At 50.4% G+C, this 17,915-nt stretch overlaps 1 protein-coding gene across 1 annotated transcript in view; it reads right to left on the bottom strand.

The window, feature by feature from the left end:
- Positions 1–17,810, bottom strand: part of ZNF142 (zinc finger protein 142) — a 74,454-nt gene extending 56,644 nt beyond the window's left edge. Inside the window, 6 exon segments of the mRNA XM_029605107.1 lie at positions 2,278–2,455; positions 2,748–3,321; positions 3,323–3,564; positions 6,342–6,557; positions 14,592–14,962; positions 17,589–17,810. Coding sequence (XP_029460967.1) covers positions 2,278–2,455; positions 2,748–3,321; positions 3,323–3,564; positions 6,342–6,557; positions 14,592–14,895 — 1,514 coding nt within the window. The 5' untranslated portion in view covers positions 14,896–14,962; positions 17,589–17,810.
- Between the last annotated feature and the right edge of the window lie 105 nt (positions 17,811–17,915).

Raw genomic sequence — 17,915 nt, 5'->3', positions numbered from 1 at the left:
GTGGCACACCAGGTTATGAGGGGGTGCTTTACAAAGTTCTTCTGTCTCCATCTGCTGGAAGGGAGGCAAAACCCAGCAGTCTGGACTGATCCAGGTACATACAGGGAACATAGAAATGACGGCAGAAGATGACCAAACGGCCCATCCAGTCTGCCCAGCAAGCTTTCACACTTTTTTTTTCATACTTATCTGTTACTCTTGGCCCTTATTAGTAAGGTTTTGGTTCTAGTTACCTTCCACCCCCCGTCATTGATGTAGAGAGCAGTGCTGGATCTGCATCTAAGTGAAGTATCAAGCTTAACTGGTTAGGGGGTAGTAACCGCTGCAATAAGCAAGCTACTCCCACGCTTATTTGTTTACTCAGACTATGCAATTCAGTCCTTGTTGGTTGTTGTCTGAATATAAATCATCTTTTCTTCATCCCCCTTCCGTTGAAGCAGTGGGCTGCGTTGGATATGTATTCCAAATGAAAAATCAGGCTTAAATGGTTCAGGGTAGTAACCGTCGCAACAAGCAAGCTACTCCCCTGCTTTTTTGTGAATGCAAATCCTTTTTTCCACATTTCCTCTTGCCATTGAAGCATAGAGCAATGTTGGAGTTGCACTAACTCTGTGTATGTTTATTGAATAAGGGTATTAATCATCAGGTAGTAGCAGTCATTCCCGCAAGCCACCCCCATGCCTCTTCTCTTCATTCACATCCTCGAGACTTTATGGATCCAGTGTTTATCCCACGCCCCTTTGAAATCCTTCACAGTTTTGGTCTTCACCACTTCCTCCGGAAGGGCGTTCCAGGCATTGAACATTGAATATGACAGCAGATCTGGCCCATTTCATTCTTGGAACAGAGCCATTGGCCCTGGTTCATCTCTGCTTTTTTCTTCACTTTTTTTGCCACTAGGGATTCTCTGTGCTTATCCCCTACTTTACTGGATGTTACTACCTTATCACACTGTTTGGCTAACAAGATCAGACACAGTCACTGAGTCTTTTCCCTGGTGGGCGCACATCAGTTCCTCCTCCCCCCTCCATCTTTTATGGATTCCTTGGATTTCAGCAGACCAAATGCATGAGACTGAATGTTTCTGCACCTATGTTCGGTTTGATTGCACTACAAGTTAAAAATTACCATCCGTTTACTTGGAGGGGGGTCCTAGAAGAACAAAATAAGAACTGGGATTTTCCACAGAACGAACTGAATTTGCATACACGTAAAGCACAGAATAAAATACCTGTGTCCCACTCTTCTTGAACCCCCGTCCCCTGAAAATTTAGCACAGCTCGGGTACAAAACACAAAGTCACTCGGGGACAACTGTGCTCGGGTATTTGGGAAATAAGTGGATTAAAAAAAAATATACACCCATCAGAATCCCTCAGGTCCTCCTCCACATGTCCTGAAAAGCTACACTCGGAGGTAAAAGCACAGACAGGAGAATTGCAGATGCTTCCCTCCCTTCTGCGAGCAGCCAAAACAAAATGGGGGAGCGAGCTGAATGGTTTGGTGCTGACTCCTGGGGAACATAACGGAGCTTGTGCTCTGGGCCGGCGTTTCCCAGCCCCCTCTCATCGGGTTTGCAGGACCGCCACAATGATGGATTTGCATACCCTGGGGTCTCCAATGCATGCAGCTCTCTCTCTCATGCGTATTCCTTACGGATATCCCGAAACCCCGACTGGTGGGCAGGAGAGGGCTGGGAAACACAGAGGCAGTTAAAGAAAATCGGACAGCGTTTTTAGTCCCCATCGCCAAACAAAAAAACAGCCGAGTTGCCGGAAGAAAGCTACAGAGCGGACACTAAGCGAACGGCTGACTCTTCAGTACAGGTACCGTTCAGGCACCGTAAGCAGCTTCCCATCCCCAGAGGGCCCACAATCCTTGCCCAAAGTCCCTCCCTGCCTCAGTTTCAGAATTTCTATTGCTCTGTCATTGCCCCAGACAAACTGCAGTCTGGATTACTTCCAAAAGCAAGAGAGGGAAAAATTGACTTCCGATTATTTTAGCTTAGGGGAGGGGAGCTTTCTGCGATCACCCCGCTTGCTTGTCCCCCGCTAATAACGCCAGATTTTCAGGACATAGCAGGCCTGGTGGCTTCCGACCCGGGCATTTCTTTCCGTAACCCACAAACGTGTGCGTGAATCTATGCCACCTAATTAACTTTTAGGTTTTGCATCTCATCCCAATTAAATTCTCTGGACCTACTGAGCTCTATTTTAGTTGGACTTTGCGTTGACTGCGGTTTGTCTGCTCGCACAGATTCCACGCAGCACACGAGTACCTGAGGTCGCCGGTGTGCTTCCGCATGTGCACACTCAGGTAGTGCTTCCACTTGGTGACATAGCCACACTCGGTGCACATGTAGTTCTTGTCACTGGAGTGCGTCAGCATGTGCTTGGACAGGTAGCTCAGGTCCCGGCAGGTGAAGTCGCACAGAGCGCACTTGTGAGGTTTTTCACCTGGCAAAGAAGTAAAAAAATTAATTAATTAACACAAACACCGAATTCAAAAAAAGCAGCAAACCACGTCCCACAAGAATCTGCATACCAAGTCACGGGACAAGGCACGAAACTGAAAGCTAATCCAGGAAGTCCCTTCACATCTACCGCAGGAGCTCTCCGTTCCAGTCCTTGTGGCTCCCGGACAGATCCGAGCTCCATGGCAAGCGAAAATAACGAAACTTAACTCTTAGACAAGAGATCAGCTTATCCTGTCTTGGGGACGTGCGGGGGCGTCGGTGCGGAGCCTCACCTGTGTGCAGAAGCGTGTGGCGGTGGAGGACCCTCTTGTGGGCGGTGGCAAAGTCACACTCGCCGCACTTGTGGATCTTCTCGTTGGCGTGCATCTTCCCCACGTGGTCAGCAAACTCCACGGGGTTGAAGGTGGTGTAGGGGCAGAAGTCGCAGCGCAGCTCCTCGCTGCCGGCGTGGCCCCGCCGCTTGTGCGCGCGGAAGGCGTGCTTGTTGGAGCAGACGAAGTCGCACTGCTCGCAGTGGAAGGCGTAGTGGCTCTTGCGGTGGGCCTCCATGGCGTCCCGGGTGGGGAACAGCAGGGAGCAGGCGTGGTACCTGCACTCCACCGCCTTGGCGCCGTGCGCCTCCTTCAGGTGGCGGACGAACTCCCGGCGGTCCTCGGTGGAGCAGTCGCAGCCCTCCTGGAAGCACCTCAGCAGCTGCTGCCGCCGGGCCTTGTGGCTCTTCAGGTGGTCCTTCAGGGCGTGGCTGAGCTGGAACTTCTGCTCGCACACCGGACAGGGGTAGACGTCGGAGTAGAAGTTGGAGATGTTGTCGTGCATGCAGGCCATGTGCCGGTTCAGGGCGTTCTTTCTCCACCGAGCTGTAGTCGCACAGGGGGCAGCAGTGGCTCTTCTCGCCCACCTCGCGCATCAGGTGGATTTTTAGCTTGCTGCGGCTGGTGAAGAACTTCTGACAGTTGGGGCACTGCAGGCTGGGGTCTGGGAAGTGCAGGTGCAGGTGCTCCACCAGGTGAGTTCTCTTTCGGAAGCAGCGTTTGCACTCGGAGCACATGTGGGTTTTGAACAGGTACTCTGTGCCTTCCTCGACATCACCTGTGAAGTAAAAAAATACCCAGAACACAGAAATCAACTGAAAGCAGCCATGCAGCCCAATCACTTTTTATTTTTTATTAAATAACTGATTGTTTGTGTGTCTGTGATCCCCCTGCTGCTCTGCTTCCTTGGCTGGCCACAGGGCTGGCTCTTTTGCACATCACTGTCCTCTCCCAAGCTTTATGAACAAATCGTGGGCAAGACCAGAACCAGTGCAGGCACTTAGCAAAAAATACCTTCTATATTGGAATGGAATTGCTTGTTCCTTTCAAAGCTAACAACGAGGAGAGCTCAAACTCTCCCTGGCCTCGCTGGCTAGCAGTTTGGAGATTCGGATTAGCAGGGCTCAGACCAGTGCTGTCCCGATTCCAAGGAATGAGACTGCATAGGCTTTTGCTCGTTTTCAGGAGCAGAAGGTCCAAGAGTCTGTTTACAGCGATGTTCTGGTTCTGTCCTCTTAGAGCAGGGGTCGGGAACCCATGGCTCGCGAGCCAGATATGGCTCTTTTGAGGGCTGCATCTGGCTCGCAGACAGTCGCCACACTTTCCCACTGACCCAGCTGCTCCCCGGTCCTCCTCCGCCCGGGCTTAAAATGCTGTCAGCCCGGGCGGAACGCGGCAGGACAGCTGGAGTCAGCGGCAGCGGCGTGCTCTCTTCCCCCCCCCCCCCCCGCGGCCCGGAAGAGGAAGTGAGGAGTATCGGGTGCCTGCGCGGCAAGAAGAGGCCACGCTAGTGCGCTCGGCATCGGCCCGAAGAAAAGAAGACTGCAGCGCGGCTCGGAGGAGAATGAAGAGATTCAACCGCGGCCGATGGGACTCCGCCTCCGCGAGGGCTGAAAATGAAGAGGTTAGCGTTGGGAGGAGGCTGCTGCTGCCGCGAGTTCCCGGGGTGGGGGTGAGAGAGAGTGAATGAGCGAGCAAGCATGTTTGCTCGCTCAATCACTCTCTCTCTCCCCCACCCCGGGAACTCGCGGCAGCAGCAGCCTCCTCCCAACGCTAACCTCTTCATTTTCAGCCCTCGCGGAGGCGGAGTCCCATCGGCCGCGGTTGAACCTCTTCATTCTCCTCCGAGCCGCGCTGCAGTCTTCTTTTCTTCGGGCCGATGCCGAGCGCACTAGCGTGGCCTCTTCTTGCCGCGCAGGCACCCGATACTCCTCACTTCCTCTTCCGGGCCGCGAGGGGGGGGGGGGGGCTGTGTGTGTGTGTGAGTGAGAGATTGCATGTATGTGAATGATTGAGAGCCTGTACATGTGAAAGAGTATGTCTGTGATTGAGAGCCTGCCTGTGAGAGAGAGAGCATGAATGTAAGTTTACCATTGAGAACTGTATGTGTAAGTTTGTGATTGAAAACCTGTTTGTGTGAAAGAGTATGTGTGTATGATTGAGATCCTTTGTGTGTGAGAGAAATCATGTGTATGTATGATTAAGAGCCTGTGTGTTTAAGTAAGAGAGAGATCATGTGTGTCTGTGTGTGACTGAGAGCTGATTTAGGTGAGGGAGCATGTGAGTATGTGATTGAGAGCCTGTGTTTAAATGAGAGAGAGAGACCATGTGTGTCTGTGTGTGATTGAGAGCTGATTTAGGTGAGGGAGCATGTGAGTATGTGATTGAGAGCCTGTGTGTAAATGAGAGAAAGAGAGGACATGTTTGTAAGCATGTGAATGAGAGTCTGTGTGTGAGAGAAAAAGACAGCATGTATTTATGTGATTGAAAGCCTGTGTGTGTGTAAGCATGAAAAGATAGACAGCATGTGTGTAAATGTGTAATTAAGAGCCTATATAAGTGAGAGAGAAAAAACATGTGTATATGTGAGTACTGAGAGCATGTGTGTATAGGTGTGTCATTGAGAGCCAGTGTGAGAGAGAGCGCTGGTATGTGACTGAGAGAGGAGAAAGTTCCAAGCAAACCACCCCACCTCCTGCTAATTCAGAACAATCTCAGGACACCTGGATATCAAACGTTCCCAGGTATGCAGAGCAAAAAAATTTTTGTATCCTTATTATTTTTCATTACTGGGTCTTTGTGTCTGCTATTTTGAAATATTTTGTTGGTATCTGGAAATGTTTTATATGAGTTTTTAATTATTGGATATTCCACTCATCAGCTGTTTCGAAATATGTTCTTTTTGTTAGTACAGTTTTACTGCTGATGATTTTATATTCTTGATTTGTTTTATAAGGATGGGTGATGTTTCTTTTTTCCTTTGTTACACTGCATACAGAGACTCTGGCTTGTTGCAGTTTCCAATTCAGTTTTTTCTGCATGCTTCTTGTTATGCGTTTTGGTCTCTTTATTCTATGTTAGGTGAGGGACAGCACGTGATTCAGGTGAGGTTTTCTGCTGGCGTGTAGTTTCTGTGTAGGACTCTATAGCAGCCTGACTTGGTCCGTTTTCCTAATAGGAGATGTATTGGTGTCTTAAGGCCTGGTGTAATATTTTCAGAGACTTATTGTACTTTAAAAGTGTGATCTTACATAAAATGCACACATTTACTTGTATTTAGTTTTAAACATATTGTATGGCTCTCATGGAATTACATTTTAAAATATGTGGCGTTTATGGCTCTCTCAGCCAAAAAGGTTCCTGACCCCTGTCTTAGAGGGTGTTGGGTTTCTTGTCACGGCTTTTACTTTTTACGGCAGCACTAAGCCAGATAAAATGTAGGCATGTTCTGAGGGAGGAGTCCAGAGCCCGCCAGTGAAAGCCACCTGCACGCTAACAAGCTTAGTTATTACAGCCAAAAGGAAGCTCCGGGCATCCTGGGGGTCGAGGTCTAACCTTTGAAATGCCTCGCCTGGACCGCCCTGGCTGGTTTCGCTTTCACGCGCCTTTTCTTCTGGACTTCAGCTCCTGCTTCACCTGTGCTCCTTCCGGTCTCGTCTTCCTCCCTGCTCGCTGTGGGCTCGCCCTTCTCCTGGGTTCTGCCCACCTCCGCTTCCCAGCCCTTCTGTTCTTCCAGGGATGAAATCTTGCGTTTTCGTGCTGCTTCCTTTCCTGCAGATGAAAGCAAATAAAAAAAGGTTGCTCTTTTCGAAATAAGAGATGAAAAGGACATCATTTACTCTCCAGTAGCCTAGGGGACGCATAGGGGGTGCCAGCACGGGGGGGGATCTACGCTCATGCCAGGCACTGAGCCCTCCAAGCTGTGTGCAAGGGAACGAGGTCCTGGGGTTCAGCGCTGCTGAGCAGAGGCTCTTCGGGGAGCACTGGCGAGTGCAGGCCTGTAGTACCACGGATCAGTCCAGACGGTGGGTTATGTCCCCCGTCCAGCAGATGGCGTCAGACAAAGCTTCGAAGGGTGCTGCTTTATAAACCAGTGCACCCTCTGTCAATCCCCCAGTATGAAGAATATCAAAGCAGGAGAGAACAGAGATGGATGGATCAAGGAAACCAAACACGTTTAACTTTGAACCGTGAATATGAATACACAACAGGCGCCAACAAGGCAAACTTGCAAAAAGAACCATTATATAGGTTACAACAGACTTATGTGAGCAGAAAAGCAGTTTCAAAAGTATGCAAAAGTATTCGAGCAGGAAGAGAGTAGATCCCAGAAAAAAACCCCATATATTCTGAGGGAGGGCGTCTGGACTGATCCGTGGTACTACAGGAATGAAAATTAGCAGGTAAGGAAATAATTTTCTTTTCCTTGTATGTACCAGGATCAGTCCAGACCGTGGGATGTACCAAAGCTTCCCTACTGAGGGTGGGCCCCGGATATCCCTGCTCGAATGACCCTATTGCCAAACGAACCAAAGCTCGTCAACTGCAGATTCAAACGATAGTGCGTCGCAAAAGCATGCACGGACTCCCAGGTCGCTGCAAGGCAAATCTCCTGGGCAGAAACAGACTGGCTCTCCACTCAGGATGCTACTTGCGCACAAGAGAGTGGGCCCTGATGCCCGCCGGAGGCTGTCAGCCTGCCCCTATAGCGTCTTTCAGCCACCGAGCAATCATCTTTGTAGCCTTGGAGCCTTCTTTGGACCATTCCAGAGAACAAACAAATGATCCGACAAGCGAAATTCATTAGTAACTTCCAGTTAGTGAGTCAAGATACGCTTGACATCAAGCTTGCGGAGATCTCTGGGATCATCAGCTGAGAATGATGGAAGTTCAACCGTTTGATTCAAATGAAAAGAGGAAACCACCTTGGGAAGGAACAAGGGCACAGTGCGCAAGATGACCCCCGAATCCATGAAGCGAAGGTAGGGCTCCCTGCAGGATAACGCCTAGAGCTCCAAAATCCAGTGGGCAGAGCAAATGACTATGAGAAAAACAGCCTTGATGGTGAGATCCCCGAGGGTAGCAGAGCGCAATGGCTCAAACGGAGGACCGCCCAAGATCCGGAAGACTAAGTTGAGGCTCCAGGAAGGACAAGGGGCCTGAAATGGGGGTTTCAGGTGTTTCACTCCCTTGAGGAACCGGATGATATCCGGGTGTGAAAAAAGGAATTCCTTCTCGTTGATGGACCAAGTGCAGCCACCAGTACCCGTAGCGAATTGTAGGCTAAGCCCTTCTCCAGGCCGGCCTGTAGAAATGAAAGAATCTGTGCCACGGAAGCAGTTCGTGGAGATGCCGCTGTGGAGGTACACCAGGATTCGAAAACCTTCCAAACCCGGACATAGGCGATGGATGTAGAAGTCTTCCGAGCCTTAAGGAGTGTCGAAACTATGGCTTCAGGGTATCCACATCATCTCAGTCGGCGCCTCTCAAAAGCCAAGCCGCAAGACCAAAGCGTTCTGCCTGGTCGAAAAATACTGGACCCTGGCGCAGTAAGCACGGCAGATGACCCAGGCGAAGCGGCCCGTCCACCGCAAGGTTGACCAAGTCCGCGAACCACGGACAACGGGGCCATTCTGACACCACCAGTATCACCGGACTGTGGTGCACTTCTATTCTCCGGAGGACCTTGCCCACGAGCGGCCACGGCGGAAACACAGAGGAGAATGTGACGTGGCCATGGGAGGACTAAGGCATCTACCCCTTTTGAGTCGTGCTCCCTTCTGCGACTGAAGAATCGCGGTGCCTTTGCATTGCGGGAGGTGGCCATCAGATCCAGGTGAGGGATTCTCCAACGACGGACGAGAAGGCTCAGCGCTTCCTCGGAGAGTTCCCACTCTCCAGGATCCAATCGTTGTCAACTCAGGAAGTCTGCCTGAATGTTGTCTACGCCTGCTATGTGAGAAGCAGCCAGCCGAGATAGGTGGGCCTCCGCCCAAGCCATCAACTTGTCCGCCTCCAGCAAGACATGATGACTTCTCGTGCCTCCCTGCCAATTGATGTAATGAACCATGGTTGCGTTATCTGAGAGTATCCAAACCGCTCGGCGAAGCATGAGGGGGAGAAAACTCTTCAGTGCCAGACAGACCGCTCTGGTCTCTAAGTGATTGATCGGCCAGGTGGCTTGTAACCTCGTCCACCCACACCTGAACCAAACTCGTCTGGCACACCACTCCCCAGCCGGAGAGACTGGCATCCGTGGTGATAACCACCCACTCTGGGATGTCCAAGGGCATCCCCTGTGCCAAGTGAATCGGGTCGAGCCACCAGAGCAGACAGTCCTTGACCAGCTGCGGGAGTGGGAGGACGACCTGGAACTCCTGAGACACCAGCTTCCAGCAGGAGAGTAATGCTCTCTGTAAAGGACGCATATGTGCAAAAGCCCAGGGAACCAGATCGATGGTGGAAGCCATGGAGCCCAGTACTTGTAGATAATCCCAAGCCGTGGGAAGGGAGGGGCAAGAGAAGCGCTGCACTTGCACTATAATCGACTGAGCCCTGTCTAGGCGCAGGAAGACCATGCCCGCTGACTTGTTGAAATGGGCTCCCAGGAAGTCCAGAAACTGAGATGGGGTAAGGCTGCTCTTGGTGAAATTGACAACCCAACCTAGGGATTGGAGCAGTTGTAATGCTCTGTTGACCCGCCCGGTGGACACTGGCTCAAGGACTTCGCCCGGATCAGCCAGTCGTCCAGATAAGGATGAACCAATATTCCCTCTCGGCGGAGAGCTGCCGCAATTACCACCATTATTTTCGTGAATGTCCGCAGAGCAGTCGCCAGGCCAAAAGGTAGTGCCTGAAATTGGAAGTGCTGTCCTAGGATCTTGAAGCGGAGGAAGCACTGATGCGCCTTGAGGATGGGAACATGCAGATAGGCTTCCGTCAGATCCAGGGATGCGAGAAATTCTCTGCGGCGTACAGCCGCAATCACCGAGCGTAAGGTTTCCATCCGAAAGTGGGGTACCTTGAGCGACATGTTGACCATCTTGAGATCCAAAATGGGGAGGAAGGAGCCCTCCTTCTTGGGAACCACAAAGTAGACTGAATAATGGCCGGACCCAACTTCTGTTGGTGGCACCTCTATGATTGCTCCCAGGGCGAGGAGTCTGTCGATCGTCTGCTGCAAGATTATTCATTTTTGTGGTGACCCACAGAGGGAGAAGAGGAATCTGTCCCTTGGGGGGGGGGGGGGGGGGGGGGGTAGCAAATTCTAATGCGCAAGCCATGCTTTACAATATCTAGGACCCACTGATCCGACGTGATCTTGACCCACTCCTCGCAGAAGAGGGAAAGCTGTCCCCCCTATCCTGGGGGTCAGGGAGTGGGCCAGCCTGGTATCACTGCGAGAACTCTGAGGATGTTTCCTGGGGTCGGGCCATCACGTGTCTGTCTCCGGCCTCAAAAGGAACGGGACCAGGACTGGGAACGTGAAGAAGGCAGACGAGGGGGTCGTCTGTCTTGTGGTGCGGAAACGCTGTTGGCTGCGGAAGCGGACTCTGGAGGCAGTGAACGACTCTAGCAGTCCATGGCCTATCTTCTGGAAGCCTATGTACCGCATTCTCTCCGAGGGACTTGATAATCTGGTCGAGGTAGTCTCCAAAAAGAAATTTGCCTTTGAAAGTTAGCGAACCTATCTGTGATTTAGAGGAATCCGCCGACCAGTTGTGGAGCCAGAGGAGGTGTCTGGCCGAGACCATGGATCTGGCCAGAACTCTAAGGTCTTACAGAGCATCCGCTCCATACGCTATGATGGCTTCCAGGTGGTCTGCCCATTGTACCTCCTCCGGAGGCAAGTCTTGGGAGCTGAGGAGTTGTTGAACCCAGCGAAGGCCTGCTCGTTGTGCTAGGGAGCTACAGACGGCCGCTCAAACTCCCAGCACGGACATCTCAAAGACTCTTGAGATACACTTCGAGCTTCCTATCCTGCAGCTCACGCAGAGTTGTACCTCCCGTCACCGGAATGGTGGTTCTTTTCGTGACGGCCAAGACCGGAATCCACCTTTGGAACCTTTAGCAGATCCAGGAAGTCATCTGGGAGGGGATATAGTTTCTCCATTGCTCTGCTGACCTTAAGGGAGGCCTCAGGGGAATCCCATTCCCTGGATAATAGTTGAAGAAGAGTAGGATGGGTAGGAAAGGACGTTGATGGAGGGTGTACACCTGCCAGCACGCGGTCTCCCTTCTTCACCGGAGGAGTGGGCCCAAGCTGTTCCTGGGGGGCCTCAATATCCAACTCCTGCAGGATATGCAGAATAAGTGAGTCCAGCTCATCCCTCATCATTTCTGCCCTCCGGTTCAGAACCTGTGTCCTTCCTGGAGTCTTAACTTGGTTCCCAAAGGCATGTGTTTGGCACCATCTGAGCCCATTAGGACTATTACAAAAGATCTCAGTTTGAAGGAGGTTTTCTTGGTTACAATTTGTTCCATTAGGCAGATCTCGGAGCTTCGAGCCTTGGCATATAAGGAGCCTCTTGAATTTCGGATTTGGGGGTTTCCTTGCAGACAGTTCCAGCCTTTCTGCTGAAGGTGGTTTCGTCCTTTCATTTAAATCAATCGGGGCAGCTCCCAGCTTGCCCAAACCTGGAGGCTATGGTGCCTCATGCGAGAGAGTTCGGCTTTTGGATGTTGAGTGTTTTGTTGCAGTAACTTAGTTACTAACAGCTTCAGGTTTTCGGATCCCCTTTTTTGTGCTGTGGAGTGGTGCGAAGAAAAGGCTCATTCTACTCGTCCCAGGCGGTGTCCTGGGCCAAATGTCAGCAAGTGTCACCACAAGAGATTTGTAGGACGACTGCTTGGAAGTCTTTGCACACTTTGTCCAGACTGAACATAGTCCATTATTACCTATTAGCTCAGACTCTGCCTTAATCATGGTAATTAATATCCCTACCTCATAAGGGCAATTCATCAACGCTATAAGCACATTGACTGGCATATATGTTCTCTCTATTTAAACCCCTGCTTCTTTTCTCTGATCCAAGTTATATTACTCCCTTGTTTTATTGTAACTGCATTCCTTAGCCTTCTCTTGTTTAATGTTTTTACTACTATTATTATTATTTTTATTACTTAGATCAATGTTATTTTTTACCTTTTGTTCCCTATCCACTTGTTAATTGTAAACAGACATGATGCGATATTTATCGCGAATGCCGGTATAGAAAAAATAAAAATAAATAAATAAATAAATCCCTCTGGACTATACGCAGAGCTCTGGGATCATCCCCTTCTAGTTGCGCCATAAGCAAAGGATCCTCCTGGTCTGGATCAGGAGCGGTATCAACACCCCCCACAGGTAGATGAACCAGATGAACCAAACGAACCCTGGCGGCCCCCTGAGGGGCCCCGGGTGTTCCTGCCCCGAAGCCCTCGACTCCCTGGGTGGCCCCCACGGGAGGAGGATGCGCTAACCTGATGATCTTGGGAGGAGGCTGGCTCATCCTGGCTAAGTAGGCATTGTGCAATAATAGCACAAAATCCGTGGAAAACGGAGGAGGCCCCAAGGGAGGTAAAACAGAGGGGTCCCCTGCCGGAGGACAGGGGGTCCCAGAGGAGGCACCGGCATTAAAATCTGCGGAAACGGTGAAAAAATCTCCTCAGGATCTCCTTCTGGGTTCGCAGGAGCGGCTGGCTCTGTATCCAAAATGGCCGCCGTTCCCGTGCTAGGTGGGATCGGGGCCGGCCGCCAGACATCAAGGCGCGCCTGAAGGTGCAAAACTGAGCATCCCGCCGGCTGCGAGGGGCCCTCCCCACCAGGGAGACGCCTCGTACAAATCCCCTCGCGGGAGAGCCGGGATCCGGGCTCCCCGCACGCCGAACATCGATAAGCTCTCGGCATGGCAGGAGAGGGGGAAGCCGCGAGGAAATAAACTGCAAATGCCGCGAGTAGCGGGAAAACACCTCCGCTTGAAATTAAACAATCTCCCTCACCGACCCAACAAGGAAGCCAGAGGAATGTGCGTCTCTGTAGCTGGCTGCCGCAAGGAAAATGGCGTCTCGGGGCAGCGGGTCGGACAGCGGCAAAAGGGGGAGCGGTTGGAACCTCCAACATACACCCCCGGGAGAGCAGAGCTAGTGAGCCAAGCTGTGAAGGAAAGAAAAAACAAAACTTACCTGGTACACAGTTAAAAGAGAAAGCAGAGAAGGGAGGCTGTGAGAAAATAACAGTTTGGGCTGCAAGTTGGAAGCTGATAGCTTTTTTTTTTTTTTTAAACTACAAGAACTTGATCCATCCAACAAACAAAAACAAGTAAGCTTAGAAATAGAGAATAAATCTAGCTTGAAGCAATGCCCTAGGGGGAGCAGAGGTACCCCCACTCCTATCTGCTGGAGTCAGAAACATACTGGGGGATTGACAGAGGGTGCACTGGTTTATAAAGCAGCACCCTTCGAAGCTTTGTCTGACTCCATCTGCTGGACGGGGGACATAACCCACCGTCTGGACTGATCCGGGTACGTACAGGGAATTCTAAATAAAATCTTGCATGATCATTAATGTGATGAAAGCACCTGCCTGTGCCAATGCCCTCAGGAACACGGGAACGTGCAGCTTCTAAATGCTTTATGTAAATAAAATGTCTGTATTTTACAAAAAAGGGTCTGCTAAGGATGCCCCTTCTTAAAGCATTCCAACCACCAAAATTATACCAACGACCAGAAGCTCCATGCGCTGGAAAGGAAGAAAGCAGCATCAGAGGCGAAGGGAAACGTTAACAGCCAGGGCAGCAGGGCCTGTCCTTAAGGCACCGAAACACTGCCTCTCAAAGTTCGCTTGGTTTGCCGGCTTTAAAGAAATTCTTTTAAGTTTGCAAAAAAAGAAAGCAGCAGGAACGTAACCAACCACCACCAGCAAATAAGCAGATAGGAGAAGGGAGCGTAACCCAACTCCTACATCCACCGTCAGTAAACAGGAGGCTTATCCTGAACAAGGTACCGAGGCCAGAAAAGCTTGCTCTGCTCTGCTCCTGAGGCTAGCGAGTTACGAGGCTCCTAAAGTGGTAACCGGCTAAATTTGCACAAACAGCCAGATCCTTCCTCCCTCCCACCTGCAAAGATAATTCTGTGTGTGGGGGGGGGGGGGGGAGCGGTGCTGCCAGCTCCCTAGGATATCCCTCTCAAGGAAGTGTTAAACTGGACAGGGGAGTCCGCTTCCTCCCGCTCCTCCGATAACAGAGAGAAGGGGGCTGGCGCACCCCCCCTCCCCCCCCCAGTCCTAGCTGGGAGCAGGCGTGGACTTTACCGTCTTCCCGGCATGTCGGAGCGAGGGAAGCTCAGGCTCAGCCTAGGACCTTTGTACTGGGGGTGCGGGCGGCTGGCAGGAGGGGGCCTGGAGGCCCAGGATTTATTCTTAATATCAGGAGGGAGGGGTGGCTGCTCCGGCCAACTTTTCACTATTATTGGAGGAGTGGGAAGGAGGGGGGGGTCCCCTAGGAGGCTATTAGCCCCCCACACACACAGACACACACACATTCTTTTCCTGGGGGGGGGGGGGGGTCATAGATCAGCAGCTTTTTTTTGTTTTTTTCTTCCAGTCTCTAACCTTTAAGGAACCAAAGAGTTTATCTGAATTCAAAAGGGCCTGGGATAAACACTGCGGTGCCTAAAGGCTGGAGACTGGACATGAAGAAGAGGGGGCATGGGATAAACTGCACGGAGCGGCAGGTACTACCCTTACTCAGAAGGTGAGGGCATTACTGCCATTAACAGATTAGCCTTGATGCTTTTGAGAAAGGAGGGACACGCAGCTCGTACCTGCAGCATGGCCACTGGGGCTGCCGACAGCCTCGCTTCTGGAAACCGCTCCCGATGCCCCTACGAACACTTCCCCGGCGGCTCTTTCCGGAGACGCACGCTCTTCGCCGGCAGATGCTCCCGGCTGCAGACCGCTGGGCTGAACGGTCAAAGGGGAGGTCACGTCTGCTCCCGCTCCGCCCTGCTCAGCAGTCTCACCGCTCTCTCGGAAGTAACTTCTGGAAGCTGCTGAAGGCACTAACAGCAGCCCCAGGTGTAAACCGTCCACCGCGCTGCAGACCGGTGCAGCTGCTTCCTCTGTCATTTTCTCCTGGCATCAGGTTGCAAACGTTTGCCGTTTTAAACAGTCTCTTTGGAAGCAAAGTCAGCTCCTGAAAAAAAAAAGGTACCATACAAACATTAGCACTAGATACACAGCTGCTCAAAACCTGACACTATGCTAGGAAGGCAGCCATGTGCTTACAATTATGCAATTCCACAAGAATATAAGATAAGCTCATAGTGGATAAAAATGTGATACAGCAATTAGAGACTTTATGACTGGAAATACCGCCATAAGTATTAGTTCACTGATAGACAAGAGGCTGACTTTGTTGTGAAGGTCTCTGTGTTATAGATGGATTCTAGATCCTACGAGGTAGACTGTTTGTTGTGTTCAGTGATTATCTACCTGAGTGGTTTAGTTTTGGCATCATTAGAGAACAGATCAGCCAAACTTGCCATAAATACAAGTAGTCAGCCAAATCAGGTCTAACACGGAAACAAAACTACCAGACCAGGTAAGTGACTGCAAGTCTTTTATTCATTCAATCACAGGCACGTGCTTGTCTGACATTAATTTTCTGAGTCTGCATCTATGGGCGCTGCTATCATTCATGCTTTATGCTAAGTTACAGAGAAGATCTGGGTCCTTTCCATTTAAAATAATGGTAAAGTGGCAGTGTGCCATGCACCTGCTACTTCTGCAGGCAGATACGGGCAGTAACCTAGTGCAGGGTACTTGGGAAGATGAACACGCCTCCTGGAAGGCCGTTATACGTACAGGCACACCTTTAGCAGCCAGAGGGTGTGGCTTTCAGCCAAGCCATATATCCAGGTAAACAGTTTTGAAAATTGTGCTCATGGTTTACTAAAATTTACACGGACTACAAAAACAGAGCAAAAGTTTAGAAAAATTTTTTTAAGTACTTACAAAAAGAAAAACATGAATACATCTATCCCAGATTACAGGATTGGAAAAACCTGAGAAGCCAGGTCACCTGGGTGCCCAAAGTTCAGAAAAGTAAAAAAACAAACACCAAAAACCCAAATAAATAAAAAAACAAATAAAACAGACAAAAAGATGAGCAAAAAGCAAGAAAACTGTAAGGACATTTGTTTTCCAGGTTCATAAACTTGATTGGTATTTACATATTCTAAATATATTGCCATCCTTACTAGACTGAACATACCCTGTTCCAAGCAAAATAAGACTTTGCTCACCAGATGTTACCTCTCTCTTTGTTAAATAGAAACCTGTTTCTCTAGCCAGCAAATTTCCTCTGCCCAGAACTACTGTTCCTACTGGGACAGTTTCACTTTATCTGTTATAACAGCATCAGGGCTGACGGTCAGATTCATAAAAAAGGGAAGTCAACATTTATTCACAGAAAGTGTAATGGACAGCATCCCAGTGCAGCCACAGAAGATTTTCAGGGGTGGGGAAACAATAGGTAAAGTCATAGCTCCAGCAGATTTGTAGTATTGCAGTATGGAGAATGGGCAGAGTGCATGGGCTTCATCGGGCAGAATCTTCTGTTTTCAGTTAAAGGGTTATTAACGCATCAAGCCAACACTGCACACTTTCCCCAGATATCCAGCAGTGGGGAAAGCACAAATTACACCTTGACTCCTAACCTATCAGCATGTCTCTAGCAGTCTATTCTGAAGACTGATCTTACAATTCCCTTAACGTGTTTAAAGGCAGGAAACCCCGTATTTGATGGGCTGATCCAACTCCTCAGTCACCAGGGCTTCAAGAGTGCTCATGGCAAAGACAAGTTAATAGAAATGGACCTTGACAAAGACCCCCACAGGATCCTTGCAGATTTCCACAACACAGCTGCTCTAGTTACAGACTATCACTGCCATGCTCCCAGTATGTAGACTCCCAGTTACTGCCACAGTCTTAATGGGGAGCGAGGGGGGGGTGTCACACAGGGTGGGTATATACTTCACTCTGGGGTACAGCACAAAGCCCTGGAAAAGACAAACACACTCAGCACCTATACAGCAAATGTGCTAATCCAGCACTAAGATGCAGAACTCAAAACTATAACCCAGCAAATTAAAAGGCAGCAATGCAAATATTGCATCGTGCCTTAGAACACCAGTAGCTGTCATATTGGAAGATACAAATTGGAAACTAGAACAAGATGGACTATTACAGATCCCTAAACAGAACATATACAGTAGCAGAATCCCACACCTCAGTCACAAATGCAAAAAACAGGCAGACCCTCACCAAATATAGAATAAGAGATCACAGGCTAGAAAGATGCACTCAAAAACTGGAAACCGCAAGAAGCCCAACGCTTTAAGCAATGCGACCCTGGAGAAATAGAAACAGCAATGCATTTCCTCCTGTGCTGTGCAGAATACAGAGAGATCAGAGATTTGCATTTCCCAAAGCTGAGAGAGAAAATCCGAGACTTCCCACTAACGAAAGAGCAGGAAAACCTCCTTATAATCCTGGGGGAAAGATGAGAGACAGCAGGGAGAGCAGCACAGTCTGTGGGATCCTGCCCCCAGGCCAGAAACCCAGGGACAATAGGAAGCAGCACCAGAACTTGATTCATGTCCCTGCTGCTGTACTGCAGGGAACCTTTCACACTGCTTGACTTATTACCATTTTGTAACTTGTTCCTTTCTTTTCTTCCACTTTTAATCATGCTATTACTTTGGCAACACATGCAAAATGAAATATCCCCCCAAGAAAGGGATCCAAACCCGTCTTACTGGGGTGCAGGCCGCGGTCCCTGTGTTACAGGGGAGAGGGGGGCGCAGGGTGCAAACTCCTTCTCCCTCCTAGCAGAGGACAGTGGGGAGCGCGCAGGGGGCAGACCGCAGGTCCCCCGAGGAGCACAGGTGCCGTTCCTTGGAGCAAACCCCAGGGACGGGCTCTGAACTCCGAGCAAAGGAACCAGCAGCAAAGCCCTGCCGGCCCTCTCACCTCTATAGTCTGCGCGAGCCCCTCTGCCCCACGTCTCTATGATCGCGCGGGCCCCGCCCTCACGTCCCTATGGGCGGGGACCGCACGCTGGGGCTCCTCCTCCCTGGTTCCGC

Source organism: Rhinatrema bivittatum, chromosome 6, assembly GCF_901001135.1.
Source record: "Rhinatrema bivittatum chromosome 6, aRhiBiv1.1, whole genome shotgun sequence".
Lineage (NCBI taxonomy): Eukaryota > Metazoa > Chordata > Amphibia > Gymnophiona > Rhinatrematidae > Rhinatrema > Rhinatrema bivittatum.
Note: the sequence above shows the minus strand (reverse complement) of the source record. Positions and strands in the feature narration are given on the sequence as shown.